This window comes from Cydia strobilella, chromosome 4 (assembly GCF_947568885.1).
Source record: "Cydia strobilella chromosome 4, ilCydStro3.1, whole genome shotgun sequence".
Lineage (NCBI taxonomy): Eukaryota > Metazoa > Arthropoda > Insecta > Lepidoptera > Tortricidae > Cydia > Cydia strobilella.
In genome coordinates, this window is record NC_086044.1 from 18,969,433 (window position 1) to 18,996,868 (window position 27,436).

At 36.8% G+C, this 27,436-nt stretch overlaps 1 protein-coding gene across 4 annotated transcripts in view; it reads right to left on the reverse strand.

Moving 5' to 3' along the window:
* Positions 1-1,767: 1,767 nt before the first annotated feature.
* The window catches only part of LOC134740814 (dual specificity calcium/calmodulin-dependent 3',5'-cyclic nucleotide phosphodiesterase 1-like), a 541,857-nt gene continuing 516,188 nt past the window's right edge, over positions 1,768-27,436 (reverse strand). The window contains exons 7-13 of one of the 4 annotated variants that reach the window (XM_063673435.1): positions 21,270-21,386; positions 17,073-17,213; positions 16,026-16,195; positions 3,926-4,151; positions 3,267-3,543; positions 2,819-2,911; positions 1,768-2,050 (exon numbers count right to left, since the gene is read on the reverse strand). In XM_063673435.1, the coding sequence (XP_063529505.1) occupies positions 1,980-2,050; positions 2,819-2,911; positions 3,267-3,543; positions 3,926-4,151; positions 16,026-16,195; positions 17,073-17,213; positions 21,270-21,386 (1,095 nt within the window). In that variant the 3' untranslated portion in view covers positions 1,768-1,979. The remainder of the gene's footprint in view (positions 2,051-2,818; positions 2,912-3,266; positions 3,544-3,925; positions 4,152-16,025; positions 16,196-17,072; positions 17,214-21,269; positions 21,387-27,436) is intronic. The other 3 variants (XM_063673437.1, XM_063673438.1, XM_063673439.1) reach the window with 3 other exon arrangements.

Genomic DNA, 27,436 nt, shown 5'->3' on the forward strand with positions numbered 1-27,436 from the left:
CTTCAAACTATCTTAATTCCTCGACATTATAGATCCTCCTCGATATTAATTATTCGACATAAAAAACAAATTAGAATAATCTGTTTGTTTTACACCAAGACGGTGACAAACGAACGTACGGTTCTCCAGATAGTAAGCGGATATCGTACAGATACTAGTCTATGCAGGCATACAGCTTCAAAGGTGTTACGTACGGGTTATCGTGACTTTTTAATGGTAAACAAGGATTCCCTTCGTTAATAGATTCCAGGGCTCGAATTTTTAGTGCCGAAGACGTCAAACTACAACCACATTTGTAGGCAAAATGACGCATTTTTACGTCATCCGCACCAAAATTCGCATTGGATCCAGCGGATACAGCCCGATTATGAGACAAACGCAGGTCTCACTGCCAACACAGGGCATTATCGGAAGATCTGGTAACCTTACTACTCACTCACCATTAGAAACGCAACACTACGTAGATTTAGAGTATCTAAATACTTACCCAGGTAGCAAAGTGACGTCAGCGACGTAATAATGACGCCATAAAGACGTCATAATGATGTATAAATGCTACCTGGGTATCTAGTTGTTATTATGGCCACCCAGTGCCGAGGAATAAGAACCATCACTACCTTCTAGTTTATTTTTTATTGGTACCGTATTCACGTATTTAAGAACTGTTACCGTAGAAGTGTTAGAAACACTACTAAGTCACAATAGGCATTTGACATTGAACACCTGCGAAATCCATTCGTCATCAGGCTAAACCTAAAGAAAATCTTAACCGCGAATCCGCGAATAATCAATAATGAATTTATAAACTACTGGCTAGCGCCATTCGGCCCGCCGTATCGAATTTGGCTCACTATGGTGTCTTCCAAATTGAATGTACACTCAGGCTTTTCACATTGTGCTTTCAATTCAAAATTTGTGCGTAACGAAACACGTTAACATATAGAATTCGAATTTTAAATGAATATCCATTGCTGTTATGTTGGCAACATTATTATAGTTGGTCAAGCAAATCTTTTCAGTAGAAAAAGGCACGAAATTAAAATTTTCTATGGGACGATAACCCTTCGCGCCTACACTTTTTTAACTTGCCGCCTTTTTCTACTGACAAGATTTGCTTGACCAACTATACATATATATAGTTTGTCAAAGGACTGTCACTGTGACATTTCAAACATAGACATAAAGAAATTATCTTTAATCAAATTATCTTTGTCTTACACCTAGTACTAGCACCCAAGATAAAAGGATGAGTATAGTTTTTTTGTTGTTATTTACTGACAATTTGGTTTGACCTAATAGTTTGTAATTTTTCATGTGAAAGAAAGGGACAAACTATGTTTAAGTCACCTCCCACTCGGTCCGTTTTTTCGCATAGGTGCACGGTCTTGATATAATAATAGTTATTTATGCAACAAGTGCGGATTTTTTTTTACAGTACATATGGTGCTACTTTCTCGCACTAGTACGGAAAAGAGCACTTTTCCACACTAGTGCTTTTTGTTTTAAATTTTTTAATAATTAAACTTATTTGCCATTATATGTTTTTTTTATTTACTCGCACAATGCATAGTAAAACATTGTATGATACACGTGCGTAAAGATGATTTCCGACGAGTGGAATTTTATTCAGGAGCGAGCAAAGCGAGCGAGTAAATAAATAAAAAAAACATATAATGGTAAATAAGTTTAATTATTAAAAAAATGAAAACAAAAAGCACTAGTGCGGAGAAGTAGTACTTTCCGCATGATATGGCTTCGTAGGAAACGCACTTTTCGAGCACATGCATTGTAAAAGGTCTTTGCCTACTTCAAGGAAGCGAAAATGTTGCCAGGATACTTATTTAAATTTCGAACGCAGCGACGTTTAATTACTGCAAGCATTTTTACACACAAACAACGGAAATTTAAGTTTTCTTCAAGAGCGAAGAGAACATGTTGTAACAGTTAGATTTAACGCTATTTACAAATGTGGCTAAATATTATTCTTCTGTCGGCGCAGGAGCTGGGGGGATGTTGGCTTCCTCTTCGGCCTTGGCTCGGGCCTCTGCATCTGGAAATATTTACAACGTCATACATTTTTTTGATCTGACTCTGACACGTTTAAGACCACTATTTCTCGGGCCCTATTGCTCAGATTGAGTGGTATAAAAAGATAGCTTTTACTTAACGGACACTAAGCACCACTTGCAAATCCTTAACCCAGGGTTAACCGATTAAACCGTTAACCTAGTGTCAAATTGTACTGGTAACCATGGTAACTCCAGGTTTAACCGGTTAACCCCGGGGTAACTGAATGATGCAAGTGGCCTTTAGGGAGTAAGCACAAGAGGCAAGGTACGTACTTACATGAGAATTAGCGTACCTTGCCTAAAAAGGACGTTTAAGAGGAAAGGGGACGGCCGTTTTTCCATACAAACGTAGTCCCCATTTTCCTCTCTGGATATGGAAAATATTTTTACTTAATTGGATGTATCATACAATACATCCAATGCCCCTACGTTCGACTTTTTAAGATTTTTTCATTATGGTAAAAATTAGGAGCGAAAAATAGATTTCATAAAATTAAATGCTCCTAACTCATAAAATCTAATAATAAAAAATTATAAACAAAATATTACGTAGGGGCATTACATCTAAGCTGTGGTTTATATACAAAAAAAATGTGTCAAAATATTTTCAAATGAGGACTACGTTTGTATGAAAAGGCGATTTCGCGCGGGTCCTCCACTTTCGTCTTAAGCGGCAAAAGTGGGCATCCTGCATGGTGGGATGATTGGACAGATGGATTAGGCACCTAATGATTTGCCTGAGGCTTTACCTTTAGCAGCTTGCTCCTTCCAAATTTTCTTGTTGTCACTGAGGCAGGCGACCCATGGCTTTCGGATCTTGAACTTTGTGCTGGTTTCGTTTACTGAAACGATTAACAAAATAATTAAATTTGATATACACATACAAAGTTAAGAATTTATTGTTTTATCTATGAATTAAATGGTATAGTTGAGTCTCATTTATTCATAATGTCCATATGACCGAAATATAAAAAAAAGTAATTTGTAACTACTTTGCCACAGCAACCGCGCGAAATATTAGTTCTTTTGTACGATATAAAAGGGAAAACATTCTAGGCTCGATAATAAACTCCATGAAGCCGTTCTGGGATTCGGCTACTTATGTGTTTTCCTGATCACAAAATCTCTAGGACGTAGGATCCAGCCTGTAAACATTAACTTATATAACAATGTATTAAACTTATGTTTTAAACTTACCGATTTTCCCCGGAGCATCCTCACTAATCGGTTCTTGACTAGCTCCAGTCTTGCTGCTAGAGTGCAGAGGCCCAAGGATGCATTCCAACATATCAGCACACACCCCCATGCTGGGCTCTACAATAAACTCTATGAACCCGATCTGGGATTCCGCGACCAATGTGTTGTTACGGTCGCAAAGGGGGCTAAATGGCAGCCCTAGTTCGCGTTCCTTGTCGCCTTGGAGGAAGAACTCGTCCAGGAGGCTCATCGTCCATCGGTGGTGGAGGTCCCATCTCTGGAAATTGTTGTTGATTATGATTAGTTCAGTAAGTTTGGTCAATGCAGACATGCTCATAGTTTGAATAAATATATCATTTTGGTTGCAGATAGTATACTTGAGATGCTGTAGAATTTACATTTCTTGGATACATTTTACTCAAAGAAAAGTCAGGTCGAGTGAATGCCAGTTAAGAAAAATTATTCTATCCCGGACATAGAATCTATGTAATATCATTTTAATGCTATTGACACTGAGGGCATGTTCCGCAGCTGTCGGAAATAGAAGAAGCATATATAATAGCAATGCAAACATCAACAAGGCGCGAATAGGGAGCGCTTTTATTTTTTTGTTTATGGTTATAAATACTCATATCTACAAAGTGTAAGTATATAAATACCTTGGCAGGATGCGAAATATCACAGCAATGTAACACCAGGGACGCCGCCTTTGACTTGTCCACCGTAGGCTCAGCCAGCGTCAGTAATGAGCGCATGTTCTTCAGCTGCTGGAAGTGGAAGCTCATGTCGGTTGCCAGCACCATGTCGATGACGAGGGTGCGGAACTCGCGGAACTCGTCGCGCGACAGGTTCTGAAGAATGTTGCATTCCTCGTCTTTTATTAGCCTGGAAGGATAAATGAATATTGTCAATTATACAGCTTGCAAGGTTTTATACACGCTGCAGGTACAAAAATATGCAAATTTAAGACAGAGCTCAGGAAATTACTTGAATCCGACTAATCTAACTCTAAACCAACTGTGATGTCATAGAATTTTTACACATCCGCACTTAAGTTTTGACAAGTATGTGCAGAGTCAGCTTGGTTCTGAGTATGTTGTCTTCGAATTAAATTTTTGTATCTCGGTTACAGTACAGGGATACTAGATTTTGAAGGCCCTTTAGAGCTTCGTTTGCCAACATATTACCAGTAAATATTAATAACAAATAGGGTGCCAACTGAATAAACCACAGCAACTAAGTAAGCACTTAGGTTGCTGTAACCCGCCGAGAGCCACTTGCCTCTTAGAAACAGCTGAGATTGTTTACATAAATGATTAACTTGGTTCCGGATAATTTCCAGCCGCCGGGTCTGATTTCCAGGCCTTTTCCGGGTCAGTAAGCTAATTTTGAAATCTGCCCGTTGCAGGGAAATAAGGGTAAACAATTTTATCGTAAAAGGATGTACCTATTAACAAACAGGTATCACTTTAGGGGGGCCTAACAGCTTCGCCAAAGTTCGTGATATGGACAAAATATGTGTTTTATAAGACAAGTGGATATGGATATCCTGACTAGTTCTCCGATTTGGGTACGAGTAATCAGAGGCCAGTAGGTAATCATTCATTCAACGTCACGTTGTAATGTTTTTTCCTCTTAAAATATCATTATTAAAATTATAAACACTTTATTTGACTGGCGACAATTAAACTTTTGACTGATATTTATCATATCCAAACACATCAATTGAAATTTAATCAGTCAAGCAGTAATTTATCGTCTCGGGGACGACGTCAAGGGTTTTTGGCGTTTAACATATTCACTGCCAGCGACCCGCTAGACAGGTTCTTCAGTTCGTAGTCGCTTTTCGCTACAAATGGGTTTTCCCGTGTTATCGGTTACGAATGTAGCGCGCAGCTTGCGCTAGAGTGAGAATTTTGACAATAGTGGTGGTGGTTATTGTTCGATAAAAAAAGTGGCTGTGACATACGGACGGACATACAGACAGACATGACGAATCTATAAGGGTTCCGTTTCTTGCCATTTGGCTATGGAACCCTAAAAAGGTATAGCCAGAACTTCAAAGATGCTCTAAATTGCGTACTTACCACGCCCAACATTTCAACTTAAAAATACAGTTGTCTTTGTCTGTTTCATTATTAGGTCGCGATTTATTCGTTTTTTTAAGACGGGCAATGTTGGACATGGTAGGCAATGTTGAGCAATTTTGCGGTGTATTTGGGTCGGCAAAGCGCAAGTAATACCTCTGGAGTTGCAGGCGTCAGGCTACGGTGACTGCTTGCCATCAGGTGGGCCGTATGCTTGTTGGACACCGACGTCGTATAAAAAAATTAAGGTATCGAAATGTTAAAAAAAACCTAAAAGTTCACAGTCGAATTCGAAACAAACAACAAAATCTTTGCCAAAAATCTAAATTGTATGCAAAATAACCCTCAACTCCATTTCCTTACCTTAATCTTACAAACTTTGTATTAGCATTTCAAATTACACTGTAGTTAATCTCCATAATGAATTCCTGTGAGAATATCTTTGACTCAGTTAAACCCAAACTTTGGATTTTACTTTGCATAGAATAATATCTCGGGATAAAAGCTCATATTTGGGGATACAGTTGTAAGTACCACCCTCCGGAGGCCCAGAAGCCCCAGAAACACTTGTTTTGTTTTTGAATTTGCAACCCTCAATTATTTAAAAGTTCAAAATACAGTCATGGACAAGTTTAGAGGAACGCAAAAAAAAGTTTAATTACTAATTATGAAATTACTTTAGGTGCTGTAATCCAGTAATTAAACCTTTTTTTTGCGTTCCTCTTTTGTTCATGAGTGTTGATTGCGGTACATATGTACAAAAATTTGTACGCGCGGTCTCAGGAAGACACCTATATAAAAATAATATTGTACATCCAGGTGATGTTTTAGTGCCTTAAAAAAGGGGGGGGGGGGGGGAAGTAATATTTTATTTTATTACTACTGATAAAGTTTTTAAACTAGAGAGTTAATAACTCTCTACAAATGTGAACACCCCTAATTAGATTATATGGGAACAACTCTTTATAAATTAACGTAAGAAAACGTAAAATAAATTTTTAAGGTGTCTTAAATTTTTCAATTGAGTTTGCTGACAGTCTCAGCCGTGTTATACTCGTATTATACATTTTTAACTTCTAATCGCTATTTAACTCTTTATCTGGCTGACAGAAAGAGGCAAAAGGGCAGTTAATGGATACAAGTATTTTATAAGACGCGATACTGCTATCAGAAAATTGCCCAAACAGCGGTTACAAATGCCTACTGATACAGTCTTTAGACTTGAGACATACGTATAGCCCATTTCTCTGTTTTTATACGAAAAACACCAGCTTTAGTAATAGGTATTACTTTTCTTCAAATTCTAAAAAGATCTCAATTTCAAACAGCCTATTTTATTGCAACTTCACTGCTCGTAAGTAACAGTAGAACTAGACTTTAACGTTGTAATTTTACTTAATGGAACCAGACAGTTTATTACCTACCTATTTCCCTGAAAAAGCTTTTTGAAAAGAAATAAAGTGTGCTAAGGATCTGTGTGAAAGCAAACGTGTTTCAAGGGACATTTTTTAATTGATGTTAGTCGACCTTTTAGGGAAGAAGCAATGTTAATAAGCCAATTAACCGTTGCGTAAAAGTGACGCTTAAGTCCCCGGCAAGCTCGGTTCTCCAGCACAAAGTTTTGAGCTCATGTGTTTAGTGATAAGTAGGACATTATTCACAGAATAGTGTGATGATGACGGTCTCCTACTTATTACGTGCTAATACGATACTCGAACGCCCCAGTGCCCTATCTCCGTCAATTTGCCCCTCTGTCGTCATCCATCAATCCTTCCATCGGGTGAATTAGGGCCCGCTCGCATTGGCCTTATCGCCGAAGGCGGTTTCATAGAAAATTGGCTATCGCAAAGCAGCGGGCTTCACTAGACAGAGAATATACAGTAGATGATTAGCGACAACCAAGTAAAGCGAAAGTTCGCGTGAATCCGATCTGAACCGAGCAAAATGGCATGTCTTGGAGGCCAAGTTGAGCGAGTTATTTCCTGTGACAGCTCAAAGAGATAGTTCTAGCCCCATTATTATTGTTAAAATTCAAAGACTAACCTACTACCTACCTACTCAAAAAACTTTACGGGCCTGATTTAGTTAAATTATGTTTTATCCCTTTCTTACAAATACATAAGTCAAAATGACAGATAAAGACAAACGATTCATAGCTAATTCAGGCCAGTAACGCGTTTATGAATAACGCCATAAATATTTACCGCTTCTTCTAGATAAATACTCGGAATCTACATCTATTGAGCAAGATATTGAGGTCGATAACGAGCATCTTTCTCGTTAACATAGGATTTTCTCTTCTGCTGAAATGACGTCACAGCGTCAGATAGAAATGTCAGTGTGCACTGGCCCTATCTTTTACTACGAATTTCGAATTATAATATAAATTGCCCGCGTCTCCGCTCAAATGAAGTGTCAACGCAGCGTTATTTACGCGCTACAGTTGTCAGAATTTTGTGCTGATCAAATCAGAAAGTTGTTAAAGTGGCATTAAATTTACATTGGATAGAAAATGGCGTAAAAATGAAGGCATTCGCTTACTCTTCAGGTTTTCAGATAAGAGTTATTCGACTTGAAAAGGAATAAAAGATTAGAGTAGACGCTTTTATTATTCATAAACACATTCAACTTTAGTGAAATAAAAAGAAATCAAATATTAATACCGCAAATATAACCTTAACCTACCAATGATTTGCCAAGTTGGACCACTGGATGAATAAGGATTTCTTTTCAGACATACGATAATCTATATTCATTCACAATCACTAATCACAAGGATTTGTTAGTCATGCTCCTCGATAAAATATACCATCGATATTATTTATATGTACAGTGAGGTTCGAAATTGCATGGAGAAATTATGAATGGAATTCATTCATAATTTCTGTACAACAAATCATAGCAAAACGCGCTATCGCGGCAAAACGCGAATAGATGAATCTCTACAAAGATTAACTGATTTCAAGGTACATGAATAAAAAACCATCACAAGTCTTTAAATAAGCTCCAACGTTTCAAAGACACTTACAGGAATAATAGTATTCACAACGTATTATGGTGAGCATCAATCGATTAGAATGCCGTTTAGGCTAATGCATGCTCCTTAACGACACGCACGACGGTACCTACTTAGGTTACTCATAAACGTCTCTTATCTAAAATACCGTTGATAACCGTTTATCCCTATCTGTCATTGTGATATTTGTGTTTGTTAGAAAGAGACAAAGTTTAACAGAGATTTGATAAGTTTCATGAACAGGGACAAGTTTGTAGAGCTATAGAAATGTACTGGACTAATAAACTCACACGGTCCTATCATCCACAATTATTTAAGTTTGTTTCTTCAAATATTCATAGTTATTAAGTAATGGTTCGCCCTGTAGACTTACTTACTATAGGTATGTCTACTATACACGACCTTTGTCGAATATGCCTACATTTGAGGTAGCATGTAACTAGGGAATGCAAACTGGTTTTCATTTGTATTATGCAATTTCGGGTAATAACCGGTTATCAACCGGTTTTTCAATACAATTAAAAGCTGGTTTGCATTCCCTACATGTAACCGCTTAAAAGTTCATCTATGATACTACGAGTTGGGTAAATAGACGAGCATATCATTTACTCTGATAGATCGAACTGTCAGACTCGTGATAATGTACTGAACTACACAATAAGAATGATCGTTTCGGGTCGTTGCTGCAAAACTTTATTGAAGACTGACCTTAGAATGGTTAGAGATAAAAAACGCATGAAATGAAAAATGGATGTATTTATTAATTTTCCAGGAATGATAAGATAAGTTTTATGACAAGAGACAAGAGAATCTGAAAGACAGGTCGTACAAAAGAAGGTAGTGTTATAATAGTTTAATTAATGAGAAGGCTTTTTAAATAGCCTAAGTATGGCGTTGAGTTTACAGTGTTGATAATGACACTTGTGTAAATATTCTCACTAAATACTGATGATTTAGTATTAAAAAAAACATGCCGCAAACGTTTAACTAACAACTAACTATAAATGCTGTGTTCGCCTGTAATTGGTGGCGCAATCATAATATACCTAATGGTATGCAAGTGTGTTAGTCTATAAGTTGTTGTTGCCACTGTTGGTGAACCTTAATAAAAAATAAAATAAAATAAAAATAAAATAAACTTACTTTACACATTGGGTTTGTTTTAATTTAGATTTTCAAAGAAATATTTTACAAACGTTTATTTTGTGCCTACAGTTATAAAAATATTTAAAACTAAAATATTACTTTGCTAATCTGCGAAAAGACCAAACGAACAATACTCAATAGGGAGTATGGTGGTTTGTTATATTTATTTGCGTATTTATTTTTGCGGTGGGAAGGTGGGAACAATAATTGCATGTAAAAAATACGCAAATAAGTATAACGGGTTAGCACTGATTGGCTCTTCTTTCGCGGATTACCAAAGTAATATTTTGGTATTAATTAATATGGATGCCCGCAAAGTAACACCTGATTCTATTCATTATAAAAAGAATATTATTTGGAGTAATAATCAACTTTGGTTTCATTTTAAAGTTTTTCTATAACATGAAAAACGCGCGGATGCGATTTTTAATCTTAATTTGTGCAGTTTTGTGATTTTACGACCTATCAAGACTCCCTCCCACCCCCTGTAAGAAAATATAAGACATGGTCGGCCCCCTCCACCCCTAAATCTCCTTCGTAATAAATGAATGGCACCATAGGTATAAACAAAATGTAGGGATACGTACACAAACATACCTATTTTCAAACAGGAGCACGCTAAGACTACATTCGCCACTTAATACTGCAGGCAGGTAAGTAATTAGTTCGACCGCTCTCCGGGGCACGTTAGCTAATTACTAACACTCCTAGTATTTAGGTATATAAGTTTGAACAAAGATAGATATAACTCCATAATAGATGGATACAGTCTAAGGAAAAAACGTGCCTCGAAAATCAAGAAAATTTGACTTTCGATCAGAGCGCTTTGGCTAGCTTTGGCCTACTGTCGTATAGATGGCGTTGACGGTTTTGTTTGTTATTTAACAATTTTTACGCATATCAGTGAAAGAACATGGGTCAAAATCATAAAAATAATTAGTGCAAATAAAAAAAATCATTTATCCATATTTAAATACATTTTATCGTATTTTTATAAATCTTCATTTTTAGTTTTAAAGTGTGTCGATAGATGGCAGTGAATTTACTGTGGTTACAAAATTTACTATGACAGTACCGCTCTAGTATAAGTTACTCTATGGTTTGAATATACGCCTGTATCCTATTCAATGAATATTATAACGTGACTAAAGAAACTCGTGTGAGCTGGTCCGATAGTGACATTTTCTCTATTTTTTGTTCATTTCATTTCATTTATAACGTTAGTAGTGTAATATATAAGTAATTGAGTTCTGCCTAGATAAATTTGGGGTCAGTTCAGTAACGCTAGTTTAAAACTTAAGGTAGGTAATCAAAGCCAAATGTCATTCATTTTCAACTATATATCGTTATCCTGCATATCACAGTATTTAGGTAGAGGTACTCTAGTTTATGAGGTACATCACACTACAAAGAATCTGGAAATTTCTAGATTCAACGGGCATTAGTAATGAACTTTAAACGTCCGCCGTTTGAGACTTGACAGGGATGGACATTGTTCGTAGACTTCGTAGAACCAAAGATAGATATAACTTCGTAATAGATGGATACAGTCTAAGGAAAAAACGTGCCTCGAAAATCACGAAAATTTGGCCTACTCTCGTATAGAGGGCGTTGACGGTTTCGTTTGTTATTTGGCCAACCCGCAATCAAAAAAGGCGATGAAAATATATGAAATTGTTAACTTAGGTATTAAGAAAGAAAGAAAGAAAAGACATTTATTGTAAAGACCTTCTACAAACAGCGCCACCTCAGTTACAAAAAAGAACTTACTCACTAAACACTTAAAGCTAGGTACAATGGTAGTTATAGAAAAAGGAGTAAGGTAAGGGTTAATGAATAACAAGAAATTTTGGCGCCGCTATAGTGGCTACAAAAGGACGCCACTCAGCATATGCTCTGGTATAAATAAATACCACAGCGCTGGTTTTCTGTGGCACCCCGGGCCGGAGGGTAGCTTAGAACTATTTGGGATAAATATAAAAATACAAATAATATAAATACTTACTATAAAGATACAGATAGGTTATAGATTCATGTAGGGTAAAATGTTATGATGGTAAGGGTAGGTAGATATTATTAGTATTATAGACATTATAAGAGGTAGGTAAAATAATAACTATATGTATAACTCTAGTAAAAAAAAAAAAAAAACTAAGTCCGACGATTTGAGAAATCCATGGGGCGCAACGAGCACGGCAATTGCAGGCTAAAACGATATTTTTTAAATTGGAGTTTAAATGTGAATAGTGTCTTAGTTACGTATAGGCGGAGGTATGTTGTTCCAGCATTTCGTGGCAGAGTAGCGAAAACTGCCACGAAATGCTGCTGAACTGCCGTGTCTCGGGCAGATAAGTCGAATGGCTTCTCTAGTCGGGCGGGTGGAAAACTTTAATTTGTTGAAGAGGTACAGAGAGGTAGAGGTATTAAGCGTAGATAATAAGAGTTGATTTGTCTTGCTATGTCACAATAAGGGTGACATTTTCATTTGTGAAAAAACAATTTTTCTAATAAAGATAAAAAAAAAAAATTTTTTTTAACGCATATCAGTGAAAGAACATGGGTCAAAATCATATAATAATAATTAATGCAAATAAAAAAAATAATTTATCCATATTTTAATACATTTTAACGTATTTTTATAAATCTTAATTTTTAGTTTTAAAGTGTGTCGATAGATGGCAGTGAATTTACAGTGGTTACAAAATTTACTATGACAGGTACCGCTCTATCTTATTATATCCTCTTTGGTAGAACCGATGACTACAGGAGATGGGTGACTTGAATGGCGACTACGTACGGATATTAGAGCTTTGGAAATGCCCTCAATAAGTACACCTTATCTGAATAAGTGAGAGTGAGATCTGATCAGGATCGCAAAATAGAAGTTGAATGGGGATCATTATAGGTCTGAATCTGCAGGGATAACTTTCAGCAAAACGATTGTTTTTCAAATGCGTCAGAATTTAGATGAAACTAACGATCTGGCCGACTAGCCGACTAGTCGGCCGACTAATCGGCTATCCGAGCGCCGATTAGTTGGCCAGTCGGCTAGTCGGCCAAATCATTAGTCGGTACATCACTAGTATATAATATACACACGTACACGTTTTTGTTATTTGAGTCTGAAATACTGAAAAACTGTATCCCACCTGTACGGGTGCAGTTCAAAAATTAGCTTTAGATTATATTAACTTTGTGATGTCTACAGGAAAGACGATCGAGTTGAGCGTACAATAAAATGTCTATGAACCAGATGTTGAGAACAAACAATAGGCAAAACCCTTTTTATTTGGCACCGTCACCAGAAAATTTATAAGAACCCTTGCGGGAATTCAACCAAGAAATGCATTTTGCACCCGTTTTCACCAGCGGTGTTTGATTAAAATGTAAATTTTAGCGACAGGATAGCTCAGTTTTTATTTAACGTGAAACGAGATTGCTCCAAGACAGGGGAATGACAATATAATTTTCATCTCACTAGCGTGGATCTCAAGATCGTCTAGCAAAAATCCACACCGGACGCTGCCGTGAAAAAGTACCGTAAATCTTTGGGCTTGGGGCTACTTTGATTTGCGGGTCGACTTTGTAGTTGTTTTAACGAGTTGAAAAACACCTTAGCAGTTATTTTTGCTTTATTGACAAAACTGATAGTTGCTTCACCGCATAGTGACCGGGTGCGCGTGTAATACTATTATTTCGTCGAGAAAAAAATAATAATGGTTTAAGTTGGTACGCTTTATTGGCTGAAAAACTTTCGACTGTACTTTTTAATAATTAATACATGCAAATTTATGGTGTCTTACGTCACACTAGTGTTTATTCACGAGTTTATAAAAAAATAACTGAACTCGATAACCTATACATGCACACGTAGCGGGGAATCCATGGGTCGGGTGTCTTTGAACACTTATACGTGGTGAAATTGATCAAGTTATCAAAGTATCATCAGGAATTATTTTTGGCAGCTTCCGATGTTTTCATGTATACTTTCAATACTTATATAATAAATAGGTAATCGTTTATGAGTCTGTAGTACAGGCAGAGGTTGTAGAATTGTAAGATTGTATGTACGGGTGGAACTCCGGAACTGCTCATCCGATTTAAAATTTTTTTTTACATTTAAGTAAGGCGTAAAAAGGTACGTACTGAGGTATTAAAAAGGAGTACGCAACAGTTACTATGGATTCACATAATTTGACCTTTGTCACAGTGTCCTAATTTTATCCTTATCAACTAAACTTAGAGGAGTAAGAGGTACGAAAATAGATCCTAATGTCAAAGGTCTTTACATGTCTGGCGCGACAGCGTGGGTGAACTATAATTGTAGATGTCAATAAAGATATAAATTCGTATTTATAAGTATTCTTAATGTAATTAGTTAAGATATTTTAATCAGGGCAGAATTCGCCATAAGAGCTAAAATTTGTTGTTGTACTCCTCTTTCTGATATTGATAGGTACCCGAGCAAGCGAAATATTACAAAATTAAACCACGAGCGTATTTGCAAGGGAAAATTGTGGCAAAAACAACACTTTGTTTAAAAAATGTAACATGATAGCACCATAATAACTTTAAGCTTAGAATAAATTTAAAAGTGGAAAAATTAGTGTCTTGGGTGAGACTTTAACTCACGGCCTCAGGATCGATACTCCAACGCTCTGCCAACTGAGCCACCAAGACCTCATCCATAGCCAGCGAATCTTTCCACCATTAATATGGGTCTAGGGGACCCTAGCGACATCTACCGTAAGAGCGTTACACTTCCTAAACGGCTACCGGAGTTCCAAGTTATTATTATTTATTTATTTAAGAAACAAACAGTCGTTTACAAACAAGTTTACAAATATTTCTTAAATTAAGACCTGGAGTTTCATTATTGTATATAAATTGCAGTTTACAAAACATAATGTAGGTGTTATATTGGAATTTCACCAGTTACAGACGTTTCTGCTTGTTAAAAATTAAATTAATAATAACTGTTGCTTATTATATTGACAATCACAAAATCTTAAAAATTTAAGCTGGGTAAATGAACTAGGCCACACTTGTTAAGAGTGTTAAGACATAGCATGTTGTCAATCAAAAAGCTACAAGTATAAATGTACATTCGCGATGTGACAAATGATAACCACCCTAACGAACCAGAAACTCCACGTGACTGCTCCATGTCTATTTTCATCGGAGCGTATTCGAGAAATAATGAAGGAATAGAGATAGACACGTTTTTTACATACTGAATTGTACCTTGTTAGTTACGAGATTAAGGTCTGAGGCGATGACTGTTAAAATGCAGATTGAAAAAAATGCTCCGTGATAGTTCATGTCGTGGAGTTAACCATGAATTGTGATCTAACTATGGGTATCGTTATATATCGTATACATTTTACACATTCTTCATAGGGTGCAGTCTATATGGGGCAATAACATACAAGCTGGGAGAAATAGGTGGACAATTAGCTCCATGCATAAATTTATTTTTATTTTTGGATTCATAATTTATATCGTTGGAACACCGGAAATGATAAAAATACTTTTGTAAACCTTAACATTATTTTATTAAAAAATATTTAAAATGTTGAAAATTTTTGAGCGGTTGACACGCTCATAATTTTTGGCGCGAATTCGACAGAGCGTGATGACGTCACACGTTGGGCGGCCCAACTGACGTTTGCTACTAATGACACTAATCTGTCGAACGCGTGACGTCACGTGGCGTTTCGAGCGTTTCGCTCACTAGCTTTTCGCGGGCAAATTTTCGTACTTTTTATTTATAATTTTAAGTAATTAAATGGTAATTTAAAAACGGAAATGCATTTGTAACATGATATAACGGTAACAAACATCCGAATAAAACATATTTCGTTCAAATATAAACTTCATGCATGAGGCTAATTTAAAATAGTGGACGCAGCCTGATTCCTAATGTAAGGTGTCGGTCAGTAAACTGTCGGTCTTGGAGGTCAATGCTAAGGTATGGACATCTTGGTTTATATAATGATGACGATATGAGGCCTACAAGAGCTCCTGCGCATGACCGGTTTTGGAAACCTTTGAGAAAGGCCTGCTAACCTATGGAAATCTTGGTTGATGTAATGATGATGATCTTTAAAGGAGGCCTGTGCTTAGCTATGGAAAACTTTCGATTGATATAATGATAATCATAGTCATAAATAATTGCACCTAATGTAGATATACCTATATTAATATTCGTAACGCTTTGGCCTGTTAGCTGTAAGTTACAGATGTATACTTGAAAAAAAAAAAAAAAAAAAAAAGATGTGACATAGTAATGTGTGTGTGTGTGTGTGTGTGTGTGTGTGTGTGTGTGTGTGTGTGTGTGTGTGTGTGTGTGTGTGTGCGCGTGTGTGTCCGTGATGGATAAACTGTTGCTTCCTAAATGTATTATTGTCAACATATCTGTACACAGTTATTCAATAAATATTATCTTATCTTATCTTATCTTATCTTGAAGTGGCCTTTATTATGTGAGGCAGTAAATACACTAAATACCTGAAGGCGGCGCTGATATGGTGGTTTTCGAGCACAGCGCGGTCGTTGTATAGCAGCGCCGTGTCCGAGCCGGACATCACGTGGAAGTTGTTCGTGGTGCCGGTGTGCTCGAAATCGTGGATCACCGCCGCGACCAGCGTGGCGAAGATCTCCAGGTCTGATAGCCAGTTCTGGAAAAATACGAGTTCCGTCAATCTTAACGCGGTCTACAGATGTTTCAACTTCATCTTGATTTTTTATTGCGATTTGTTGTTAAATTGATTCGTTTGTCACCCTTAACTACTGTCGACAATGTCTTTAGTTGTAGAGGAAGTCCAAAAAGGTTTCAGTTGTGGATACTTTTTTGTGCTTGCTAGCATTGGAAGTTAGTTTTCTTTTTATCTAGTTTCGTTGTAGGAAGTTTAATGTTAAGAAAGAAGCTGATAGTTTTTCTCGCCTTTACGAGTAGCGCGGTAACATCTCACTATTGAGAAGCGGCCTTAACTATATCAAGCATGGCTGTGGCTGCAACAATGAGGCTCGCCTTTCCACTGAGGCGGGAGGCGGATGTGCGCGGAGATGAAATAATCCAGCGGAGCGGACAAGAGATGTGGATTACAATCAATGCTATTAGCTGATTTCTGCGAGTCTCCTCTGATCTCCGCTCATATCTACCTCAGTGGAAAGGCCAGCACTGCTATTGAATTTAGAAAAGTCAGTTACCAGAAGTCCCGTCATCATTATTTAGGTTGTTGGTAGGGGTTGTACCGGACCGAGATCTCTAGGATCGGTTGTACCTTGTTTTGCAGAAAATTGTTTCATAGAATGTATTGTTTCGCAGAAATTTCATTTCATAGAAAACATATTTTTTCACAAAGGGTCGCAGTTCCAACCTAACCTAACCTACTTTTTTATTAGACCTAATGGGTTCTACACAATGACCTTTTAACTGTACCTGAAAAGTTAACGGTTTTTGATAAAAAAAAGTTTCCATGAAATGAAAATTCTGCGAAACATTACATTCTATGAAACAATTTTCTGTGAAAGAAGCGGATTTTCGGTGCTTACCATAAGTCCCGTCTGGCAAAGCATGTAGTGTACGGTTTGCGCGACGTCCGCCGCATGTAGGTTGTTGTGGTAGGGGTTGTTGAACTTGCAATAGCCCTCTTCTATTCTGCTGAGGAAGCTTTCTAGGATCGTCGGAGGGACCTGTGATCATACATTGTGTATTAAAATGTTAAATTGAATACATAGTCATAACAATAAGAAAATACATTCCACTGCTAGTCACTTTTCATTGTACAAGAGTGAAAATACCACTAGAATTAGCGCAAATATATTTATACGTCGAAATTGTTGAAATAGTATTGAAACAATTTTGTTGTCTATTTGCAATACACATATATAGGCTGCATCTTCTCAAATGATTTTTACGCTTAAGACGGTAATCTGTTAAACAAAGGCCATTGTCTGTTTTGTGCGAGCGCTCGGCCATTGTGTGCCATTTTGTGTGAGCGCCGCACGCTCTCTTCTGTTTGAGTAACAATTTATAAAATAAAACTAAAATATCAAACTAAGCAAATTGAATACGTATCTACCTCTGTAATGTATTTGTATGTGTATAACATAAACCACATACCTATGTGTGCATTAATAAATTTAGTATCCGAGCCAATTTAAGGTTAAAAATCCTATCTTCAAGACAGCCAAAGTAAACCTACTTTGTCTGTCTACCAGACTTAATGTCTCCGTAATTTTACTGTTAATAAAAGTAAAATTACGGAGCTTAATGTAACAGCTCAATGCAGATGGCTGGATTATTGGATTTCGACGATGCATTAGACTAAATTGCCATATAAAGTTTCTCAGATAAAGATTTTTTTTTCATTTACTACTTTATTGTTTTGATACATTGACTCGCCTGTTCCTATCATAAATACATTGCTTTCTCGCCCATAATTACGACGGTCGATGACCCCGTGCGAACGGGATTGCAATATAATTATTATGCGCGTGCGATAGAGATAGGAACAGGCGGGTTAAAATTCGAAATTCCTCGAACTAAGCGTCCTTTCTTTAGCTGTGATAACTTGGAACAAAGACTAGTCGCTGTGAGCTGACTTCGCGTACCTTGGCGAAAAAATGGCGCAATTTAGAAAAATAAACACAAACAGTTGACATTTCTTCTAAAATCACCCCAATAAGCCGACCGGGTTGGTGTTCAACAAAAACAGATGTACTGCCACGCTTAAATTCGTTAAAATCATATTCTGAGGGTTATTTTGGAAGAAGAACAGTCGTTATAAACGATCCGCAACCTTATCGTCATACGTTTTTCTTTCTAAAAACAAGAACCGAACTACGGACTGATACTGTTCTTTCTTCATACTTGCAGATATAGTCGACCGCTTACCTTTGATAGCGTTCGAAGGAAGAAAAAACAAAAGAGCGCCATTTTTTTATCTGTTAAGGCTTACGAAACTTATGAAAGGTGCCTTACAAACGTGGAAAATACATTTTTGACCAGTGACATAGTCAATATGGTAAAACGGGTACTTATCAAACCGTCCTCTTACAAAAGCATTTTTGCCCAAGCTGAAACGGAGATCTTCGATTCACTCGGTCTAAAAGTAAAGATATATTTTTTTATACAAATAAAAATAATTCAGAGCCGGGAAAGTTCAAGAGTGAAAGACTACCATCCGCGTCTGTACCTATTCCACCCACACCTATTAATTTTTCTTCTCACGCACTTTTTTACCAATCATACTTCCACTGAAGTTCCCAAACTAATTTGTTTTCCCAGAGCAAAAATAATTATAGCTCCAAACTTCGTGGATCACGTCCACCTTTTATTAACTTATTTATTAATTTTATTATCTTCGCAAAATATCCTTAGATATTTACGTCCCAACATTCCTGAATGCTTAAGAATCCGAAGCTGTTAAGTTATCTTGGTATTAAAAGTATGTCTGAGCTTTCGTCAGTGTTTGGAATTTCAATTTACAAAAAGAACATGTTGTACAGTCGTCATCAGATATATCGGAGCGGCCAACGTGCTCACAAATATCTGAACGCATCTATTGTAAGGGCGTTAGAGTGCGTGTTCAGATATTGTGAACACAATGGCCGCTCCGATATATCTGATAGCGACTGTACGACGTTAGAGAGCCTATGTATATGCGAGTCTCTGGAGTTTCGAAAAGTTATTTTACGTGCAAATTGCTTAGGCATTTTTTACTTTGCCTTGTTTTGCAGGTGTAGATATAGGCTATACGCATAAATAACATTTGTCATACAAATAGAAATTGATTTCGGTTTAAATATTTTTAAGAAAAAAACCATTTTATGTACTATATTTCACCTCCAATTACAAAATATGCAAAGGCTTCAAAGTCTTTAAAAAACGGGTAGTCTATCTCGCGGCGAGATACTGTCGCGTCAATCATGTGCTCGGCCTACAGGGTGCGTAGCCAACGTTGCAATCGCTTACGCTCCGTAGCGAACGAAACGCAATTGTCTCCGTCGCACTAATATGGAAGAGTGATAGAGAGAGATGACTACGTTACGCCACGGAGCGTTAACGATTTGCACGTTGGCTACGCACCCTGACGTAGCAACAAAGGGAAAAAGGAAATTAGCAAGTATCACCGTCTATTTATCCATTACGGATAAGGAAATAAAAAGGTCCTCGAGGCCGAGATAATTTAGATGAATGGGCAACGGCAAAGTCACTTTAATCTACGGGCAAATTAATTTAGGGAAATCCCTAATCAGTTGGTGCTGATAAACAATGTGTCTAAACGCCACTTGCACCATCCCACTAACCCGGGGTTAAGCGGTTAAACCGTCAACCCAGTGTCTAATATTGTAATGGTAACTATGGTTACTCCAGGTTTAACCGGTTATCGCGTGTTAATGGAATGGTGCAAGTGGCGCTAAGGGTTATAAAATATTCAGCGTTTGTAAAGTTATATTAGATTATTTTGAAGCGGGTCACTCACGTATTATTAAGTCGAATAGCTCGACATCTAATATGTTTGAGTCTCACGGGAGTTTTATAGTTTGTAAAGTTCATATATATTTAAAATCGCTACCTAACTTCAATAAGAAACTTGCTTTTCTTTTCTATCGCTTCCAGCTTCTTAGAAAATCTAGATGTAGGCAATTTAACTCGAGAACAAATCAAATAAGAAATAAGGGAAGTTATAGTGGCCAGGCCGGGTGGTCTAGTGGTCAGGACGTTAACCGCGTAAGCTGAAGACGCGGGTTCGATTCCTCGGCCACCGGTGGACTTGGTCACTTTTTCTTTATTGTATGATATCTATTTCAGTTTATAATTTAGGTAATTTAATTATTACTTTAGGCATGGTAACAAAATATAACTATCGTTAGGCGATTCGTCTGCTCTAAAAGATTCCAGATTACACTGTACATTTTGCTTAGTCATGTACTCAATTACGTGTCCAAGTATTCGTTACCGAAAACCGAAACTCCCTTCTTATTTAGTTTTATTTAACTTCAGTAGCACGTAACGACGACAAAAACTTTTTAAATGTCACGATGGGCCAATGATTAAATTGAAGACTCATGTCTGACTTAAATAAAACGGAGCGTTGGTTTAACTTTTCGCAAGGAGCTTTGGAAGAAATTGGACCATTTGAAAGTCTTTGGAGGTTAAAGTAGGTAAGTATTTTTAGATGTACTTAGTTCATTAAAACCTTTTGTAGGTTAGTTTTGAGTTAGTTGGGCGCGGTTTTAATTTATGCTACTGGTGGAATGGAATGAATATGACGGAACAGTTCAGAAATGACAGCGGGTAAATACATATTTTTTTCGGTCGGACGTCACTCATTTGCGACGAAGTATGATGAAAAGTCGTATATACTTAGGTACTTAATCCGTGGAGTTGTCTAAAGTTGCACCTGAAAGAGCAGTGCACGACACAGGTTGTTTAAGAGACCTTTTCCAGGAATAGATAATTCTCGGTTAACATAGACTTGTGGTGATGATTTTATGCTCTTCACTTCCTCATGCTCTTACACTTTTCACTTGTTTGCGCGTGTGATTGTACTTTCTTTCTCTGTATTTTATTTCAGCCATTCCCCTTTCTGGCTTAGCTCTGTGTTCTCGTCGAATAGAGACACGCGACAATCCAAATCTGTACTGTACTCTAAATATCTGTACTCCTGTCGTGACATATCAAATTAAATTATTTTGTTTTGAACGGAGTGGTGCAAAGGAAAGTGGACCTTATTAACTTACCTTAAACTTGTGTATCATCCCGTATCGGTTGAGCAGCTCGTAGCCCAGGTACTTCAGTGGCGCCCCCGCGGCCGCCTCGAACAGCGCGAACACGTCGAAAGACCACTCGTCCAGCGTCTGCGGCAAAGGAAAGTAGATTTTACTTTCTAGGTCTATTTGGACCCCACCCATGAAAAGTTACCATAAAACAAATCACGTCAAAAGTTTTGTAAGCATGCCGCCTGAAATGCAACGAGGAAATTAAACGAGTGGTAAATAAAAAGGGAAATTGTTTTTGACTTTTATGATATGAAGGTTGGATTTGAGTGATGCTTGATGTTTAAATAATGATTACATATTTTACTTTATTCCTCGCATGTTGGGAGAAAAGCACTATATTATGCCTCGGCAGGAATAGCAATTCGTGGATTCGTCTTCTTTGTCGGACGACGCGAAGCGAAACGAAACTCATCCACGAATTGCCCTTTCCCGGCCTCTGCAATAATGAACTATTTCTTTCTCAATATACCATGTTATTTTATTCATGCTCTTATTCATAACCTTTTTTAAATTACAACATGCTAACTTGTTTTGCAAACTTGGGAAGTAGATATTGTTTCGCGTAAATTGCTAATCACTTCTTGCTTCTCGCTAATCTGATAATTTTCTGTAATGAAGCTTTAAGTATGGCTAAGCATTCAGATGTTTCCGTCCAATAATAATAATTAACTTTATAGTACTTAAATTAATTTTTAACAAGCAGAAACGTCTGCGATTGATGCTATTATCCAGAGGCCGTGAATTCAAGTCTCACCCAAGGCAGTAATTTTTCCACTTTTAAATTTAAATTTATAGTACTTAGCTTCAGCATCGTTTGATCTGGGTGGCAGCTCTTAAAATTAAAAAAAAATCAGAGAAAGTCGAACATGAATAATTTGAACTTATTGTGAGAACTACTATTAGACGAATATGGCATATGTATATGTTTTTTGTCTAATTATCTCGTGAGTAGTGCGCGAGCCAGATAGACAACTGTTAATTAATGTAAAACACCGAAATAATAGCCATTATACTAATAAAACACATTCACTAGTCTCGTCTTGTTACCAAGTCAATTAAAACACACTGACACAACAAATAAATACCCGTATGTATTAATTAGTATTCGCGAACATTTACTCAGTTTTAATGAACGCTCATTGTCGAGTCGCGATTATAATTTCATTAATCGTTATACAAAAGGCAACTTCAACAAAAGTCAGTTCGGACGAACAAAGGAGTTAGGAGTTGGGAGCGAGGCAAATGAACAAAACATTTGTGTGAATAATGATGCAAGTGTGCGGTCACGGCATGTGTTTGCTTTTGTGACATTTACATGAATCCTGACGACCTAAAAACAGGGGATAAGGACATGTATATCCCGTCGAGAAATCGACACCAACAGACTCTTAAAATAGCGCATAGCGCACGCGGAATTTCGAGACAGAAAAAATTACGACCTTGGTTAGAAAAGATGGAATAGTGCTAAGATGTTATAATTATATGTTGAACAAAATATAGCATTCGAAAGCAGAGAAAATTGTCAATTGATTAAGTATCCTACCTGTTTCATTACTGCGAAATCCAAGCATTTTGTTCGATTTTCATTTGTTTTCTATTACTTGTTGTTGTTTCATACGTCCTAACACCAAGCTTAACATTGTTTTTTTTTACTTTTGTGCACTTTAAAAAACTATGCACTGATTTAAATACTCACTTCACTATAATAGCCATTGTTAACCTCACATTTATTATTTATTTACATAACCTAACTAAAACGCAATCGTGCGCAGTGCCGTTGCGTTCCGTCACTAAGCAAAAATGGCAGAAGCATATTTTAAACAACACCGAACAAAATTGTCGCAATGGCCGCCCAATAAAATTTGTACTTACCTAACATTTGTAATTTGTATTTAAACTTTTTTCCTGTGCCTTGAATGCTAGAAATTTAGTCAAAACCATATTATTATGCTGATATACTGCAACCTAAACCTAAATTCATGTCCTTTTCTTGTGGCAACTTGACAAAACCTACAAAATGGTGGTCAATGAGAGCGAACGCGGTATTATCACACGTGTCTCATAAGGGGCTATAGGCCAAATTTTGTTAGTGTCACACGTGTGACTCTAGGGCTCTCCACGGGATATAAGACATAAATATTATAACCAGCGCGGGTGGCGTCTGATAAAGCCACAAAGCTCCTCATCCTGAAGCTAACCATGTTCAGCAATTTTCGACTTAAAAAACCTGACTAACCCGTTTTAATACGTCTCAGTCTAAAAGTTTTGTAAATAAAATTACATAGAAATATACCTACTCACTTTTATCCAATATATCAAGAATAAATAAAGCCGGTCAAATAATTGAAAAGTGTCCCGTCTGTCAATAATAATAATCGAGAAAACGGACCACCCTGCATCCCTAAATTCATATCGTTGTTACTTTCTTAGACCCTGAATTGAGAATATTATCAATTTTTATAGTTTTTAGAGTTAGACCAAGATCGAACAATTTTAAAAGCACATGCAGTGCAAGTGTTATTTATACGTTAAATTTCATAGAAACTTGACGTTCGAAATAACACTGGCCCTGCGTGTTCTATCAAAATTGTTGCTGACTTATCTCGGTCTAACTACTCATAAGTAGACAACGCGCATAATTTATTAACCTTGAAGTTTAAAATTATATATTCTACAAATGTAATATGGCTCCACCAAGAAAAGATGTTTGGAAATTTAATACCTAATGGTGATAATAAAATAAATTTGCGTAGTTGTTAAATCTTTCAAATATTTTATAACTTCTACGCAAATGAGGTCGAGGGACTCGCGGGCGGCGGCTAGTACATAATATATTCATGTGAAAACATTTCTCGCCCATAGTAAACGACGTGTAATAAAAACGGCAATTTTATTCACAATTTTATTTTTTTACACAATGTCTTGTAAAAAAAATTAATGTGATCATAGATATTATCACGCAATTTAGGGATATGTAGCTGGAAGAGCACAAAACGAAAACAACCAGCTTCCAGCAATTTCTTTATGACAACTAACGATAAACAAGCATTATAAAATAATACAAATAAACATAGATAATAATATACAAAAGTATAAAATATACAAAACCTACGTAGATCTCGACAGGTATTGAAGGACGTACACAATAGCAAAGTCCTGTATTTAGGACCTATCTGCGCTCTAAATGCCGCTTTTATGGACATGTGTAGAAAACACAGTAAACATCCCCAAGGCTTATATACTAATATTACAAAACAATACGCCGAGGGACGCTTGAACAAGTTGGACACAAAGGTTTGTAAATATAACGATGTTTGTACGAAGGCTTTGAGTTGGTTTCTAGGTTTAAATGTGGAAGTGTAAAGGGGCCTACTGACTATCAGTCCGCTGGACGATATCGGCCTGTCAGTTAAAACAAAAATTTGACAGTTCCATACAACTGACAGGCCGATATCGTCCGGCGGACTGATAGTCAGTGGGCCCCTTAAGTACTATTTTCCAGTTTTGTGTCAGTGATACAAATATATTCTAATGGAGTTATTAATAAACGCGCTACAAATCTCAATTACATAGTTTATTTTAATCTGTCATTTTGACTTATGTATTTGTAAGAAAGGGATAAATCATAAATTAACTATTTGGGGCTTGTAAAGTTTTATGAATAAGGGAATAAATTAATACTTCTTAGACATGGGCCTGTGTTGACTGTGGACTGGCCAAGACTTGATTAACGTTCTTTTCGATAGATTATAATGTTTTTAAATTACGTAGACGTTGGCTTATCCTAATTAATAAAAAAAGATTTCTTCCTATGCCATATACAGTGGAATCCGTTTATTATGACTCCGCTTATACAGACCAACCGCTTACCATGACGTAATTACTGAGCGAAGTTTGGTTTTCATATAAAATTCTTTGTGACAAAGTCGAATAAGATGTCTTTGCTTATAGTTAACCTACTACTACCTATACCTGTACTATGACCTATAAATCCTATCTTAATTTTTGATTTTTTTCATTTATGTCCGGTTATCCTGACACAATCGCTGGTTTTCGAGGCCGCCCCCCCACGTCTTTCCCTGCGAGGACGTTTGGGGCGTGCGTGGCATGTATGTTGTTTTAGTTTTAATTCTCAGTGACAAGTTGAATAATTGGTACAGGATTAATAAAACTCATCTCTCACAAAAGAATTACAGATTAATTTGGAAATATTAACAAACATAAGAAATTAATCAGCTATGCATTATATGACATCCACTTAGTATGACGTATTTGTCACTTCCCTTCGATGTCATTATTAAGCGGATTCTACTGTATCTCAAAAGCTTAAATCAGGGTTCAGCTAAATATTGAGAACATGGGTCACATTGTTTGAAAATCATTAATGATTTGCTGTAATTAAACCCAAGTCTGGCGCCTAATTGAATATTCTGCCAGCGCGCGGATTCGAATCACGTCTCTAATCGCGATGCGTTTTGTGAATGCCAAGAGACGTTGGAAACGCCCGTTTTAGGGGACGATTATGAAAAATTCTACTTTTATATACTAATATAATTTCTCCATTCCATGGGAAAAAGTTTGTTAAGTTAATATATTAAGCAAGAGCCATTAAAAATGACGATTGAACGGGAGACCACGCGAAATCCTGAGCAGTACCTACATTGCTCCACCACTCACTACAGTGGTACCTAACTATAAATTCGATAACTCAGTCACTATTTACCGTATTGTCGTGCCATATGGGGCATTTTCTATGAAAAGGAACCTTATTGTCGATGGCGCTTATGCCGCACAGCGTCGCGCGGCATTGTATTTATATCGGAGCATCCTTAATAATGGCGTAAGCGTCATCGACAATAAGGTCCCTTTTTATAGAAAATACCACATATACTTAATACAAGTTCAAACTAGTGTTTTGAGTCTAAATTCAAACAACTGGACTCGTTTTTACACGACCGCGTTTAAAAAACCCCGCGAGTCTTTTAAGTCGCGAGTTGAGTCTTTTAAGCGCAGCCGAATAAAGAATTAGTCAAAAATGTTGTAGGTTTTGTTAAAATGAACAGTAAGAAAAAGCGTTATTAATGTTGAGTAGATGCCTAACCCATGAATTTCACGTGGAGACAATGCGTACAGGAAACTTATGTACATAATTTGAGAGTTATCTTTAAAAACCCTCAAATCTTTACAAAAGACTTAGGTCTCGATAAGAACTTAAGTTTCGACTTAATAACTAAAGTCTGAAAAACTGAGTTGAGCCTTAAAGCAGAGAATTGAAAGGACATTGAAGGGGCATTCTTTACCAGTCCGCCGGACGATATCGGCCTATCAGTTGTTCGGAACTGTCAAATTTTTGTTCTAACTGACAGGCTGATATCGTCCGGCGGACTGGTAATGGGTGGGCCTCTTTAACCACCGCTAGTTCAAACAGATTTTACAACGTTACATAATATACTAATATATGGTTGTTAATCGTGAGCAGTACTACTATCTAGTCTTGACAAATAAGTAGCGTGAGCTTATGAATTAGAAGTTAAACATTTCCTTTTTTGTGTTCGATACGATATGCATTTTTATCTCCTTATAAAATAAATTTATGGAAAAGTAGCTTGTATTACAAACCATAAATTTATACAATCTGAATCTGAAATATAAATAGCAAATTCCCTTTAAGCAATATTCGGTCCCTTCGGCACTTAATAATAAACATTTTCCTTCAGCGAAAAAATAGCACTCAAATATGCAATAAAAACGGCTTGGCCCGATTCAACATAAAATAATATGCAATGTTATATCTTATATCGTTAAGTGCGTCGTTCTTTCACACATTTCTTCGCATAACTGGCCGGTCTATTCCGGCGGCTATTTCACTAACATGACAATTGATACCTGTCACTGACAGTGTCAATAATGACATAAATTTACTAGCGTGTGCGTAACTTACTTTACAGTACATATGGTGCTACTTTCTCGCACTAGTGCGTAAATGAGCACTTTTCGTGCATATGTCGAAAGTTTAAAGGGCCATATGTACTGTAAAACGTTGTACGATACACGTGCGAATAGGTAATTCGCAACTCGTGTCGATTTAAAACACTCCCTGCGGTCGTGTTTTAATTTATCGCCACTCG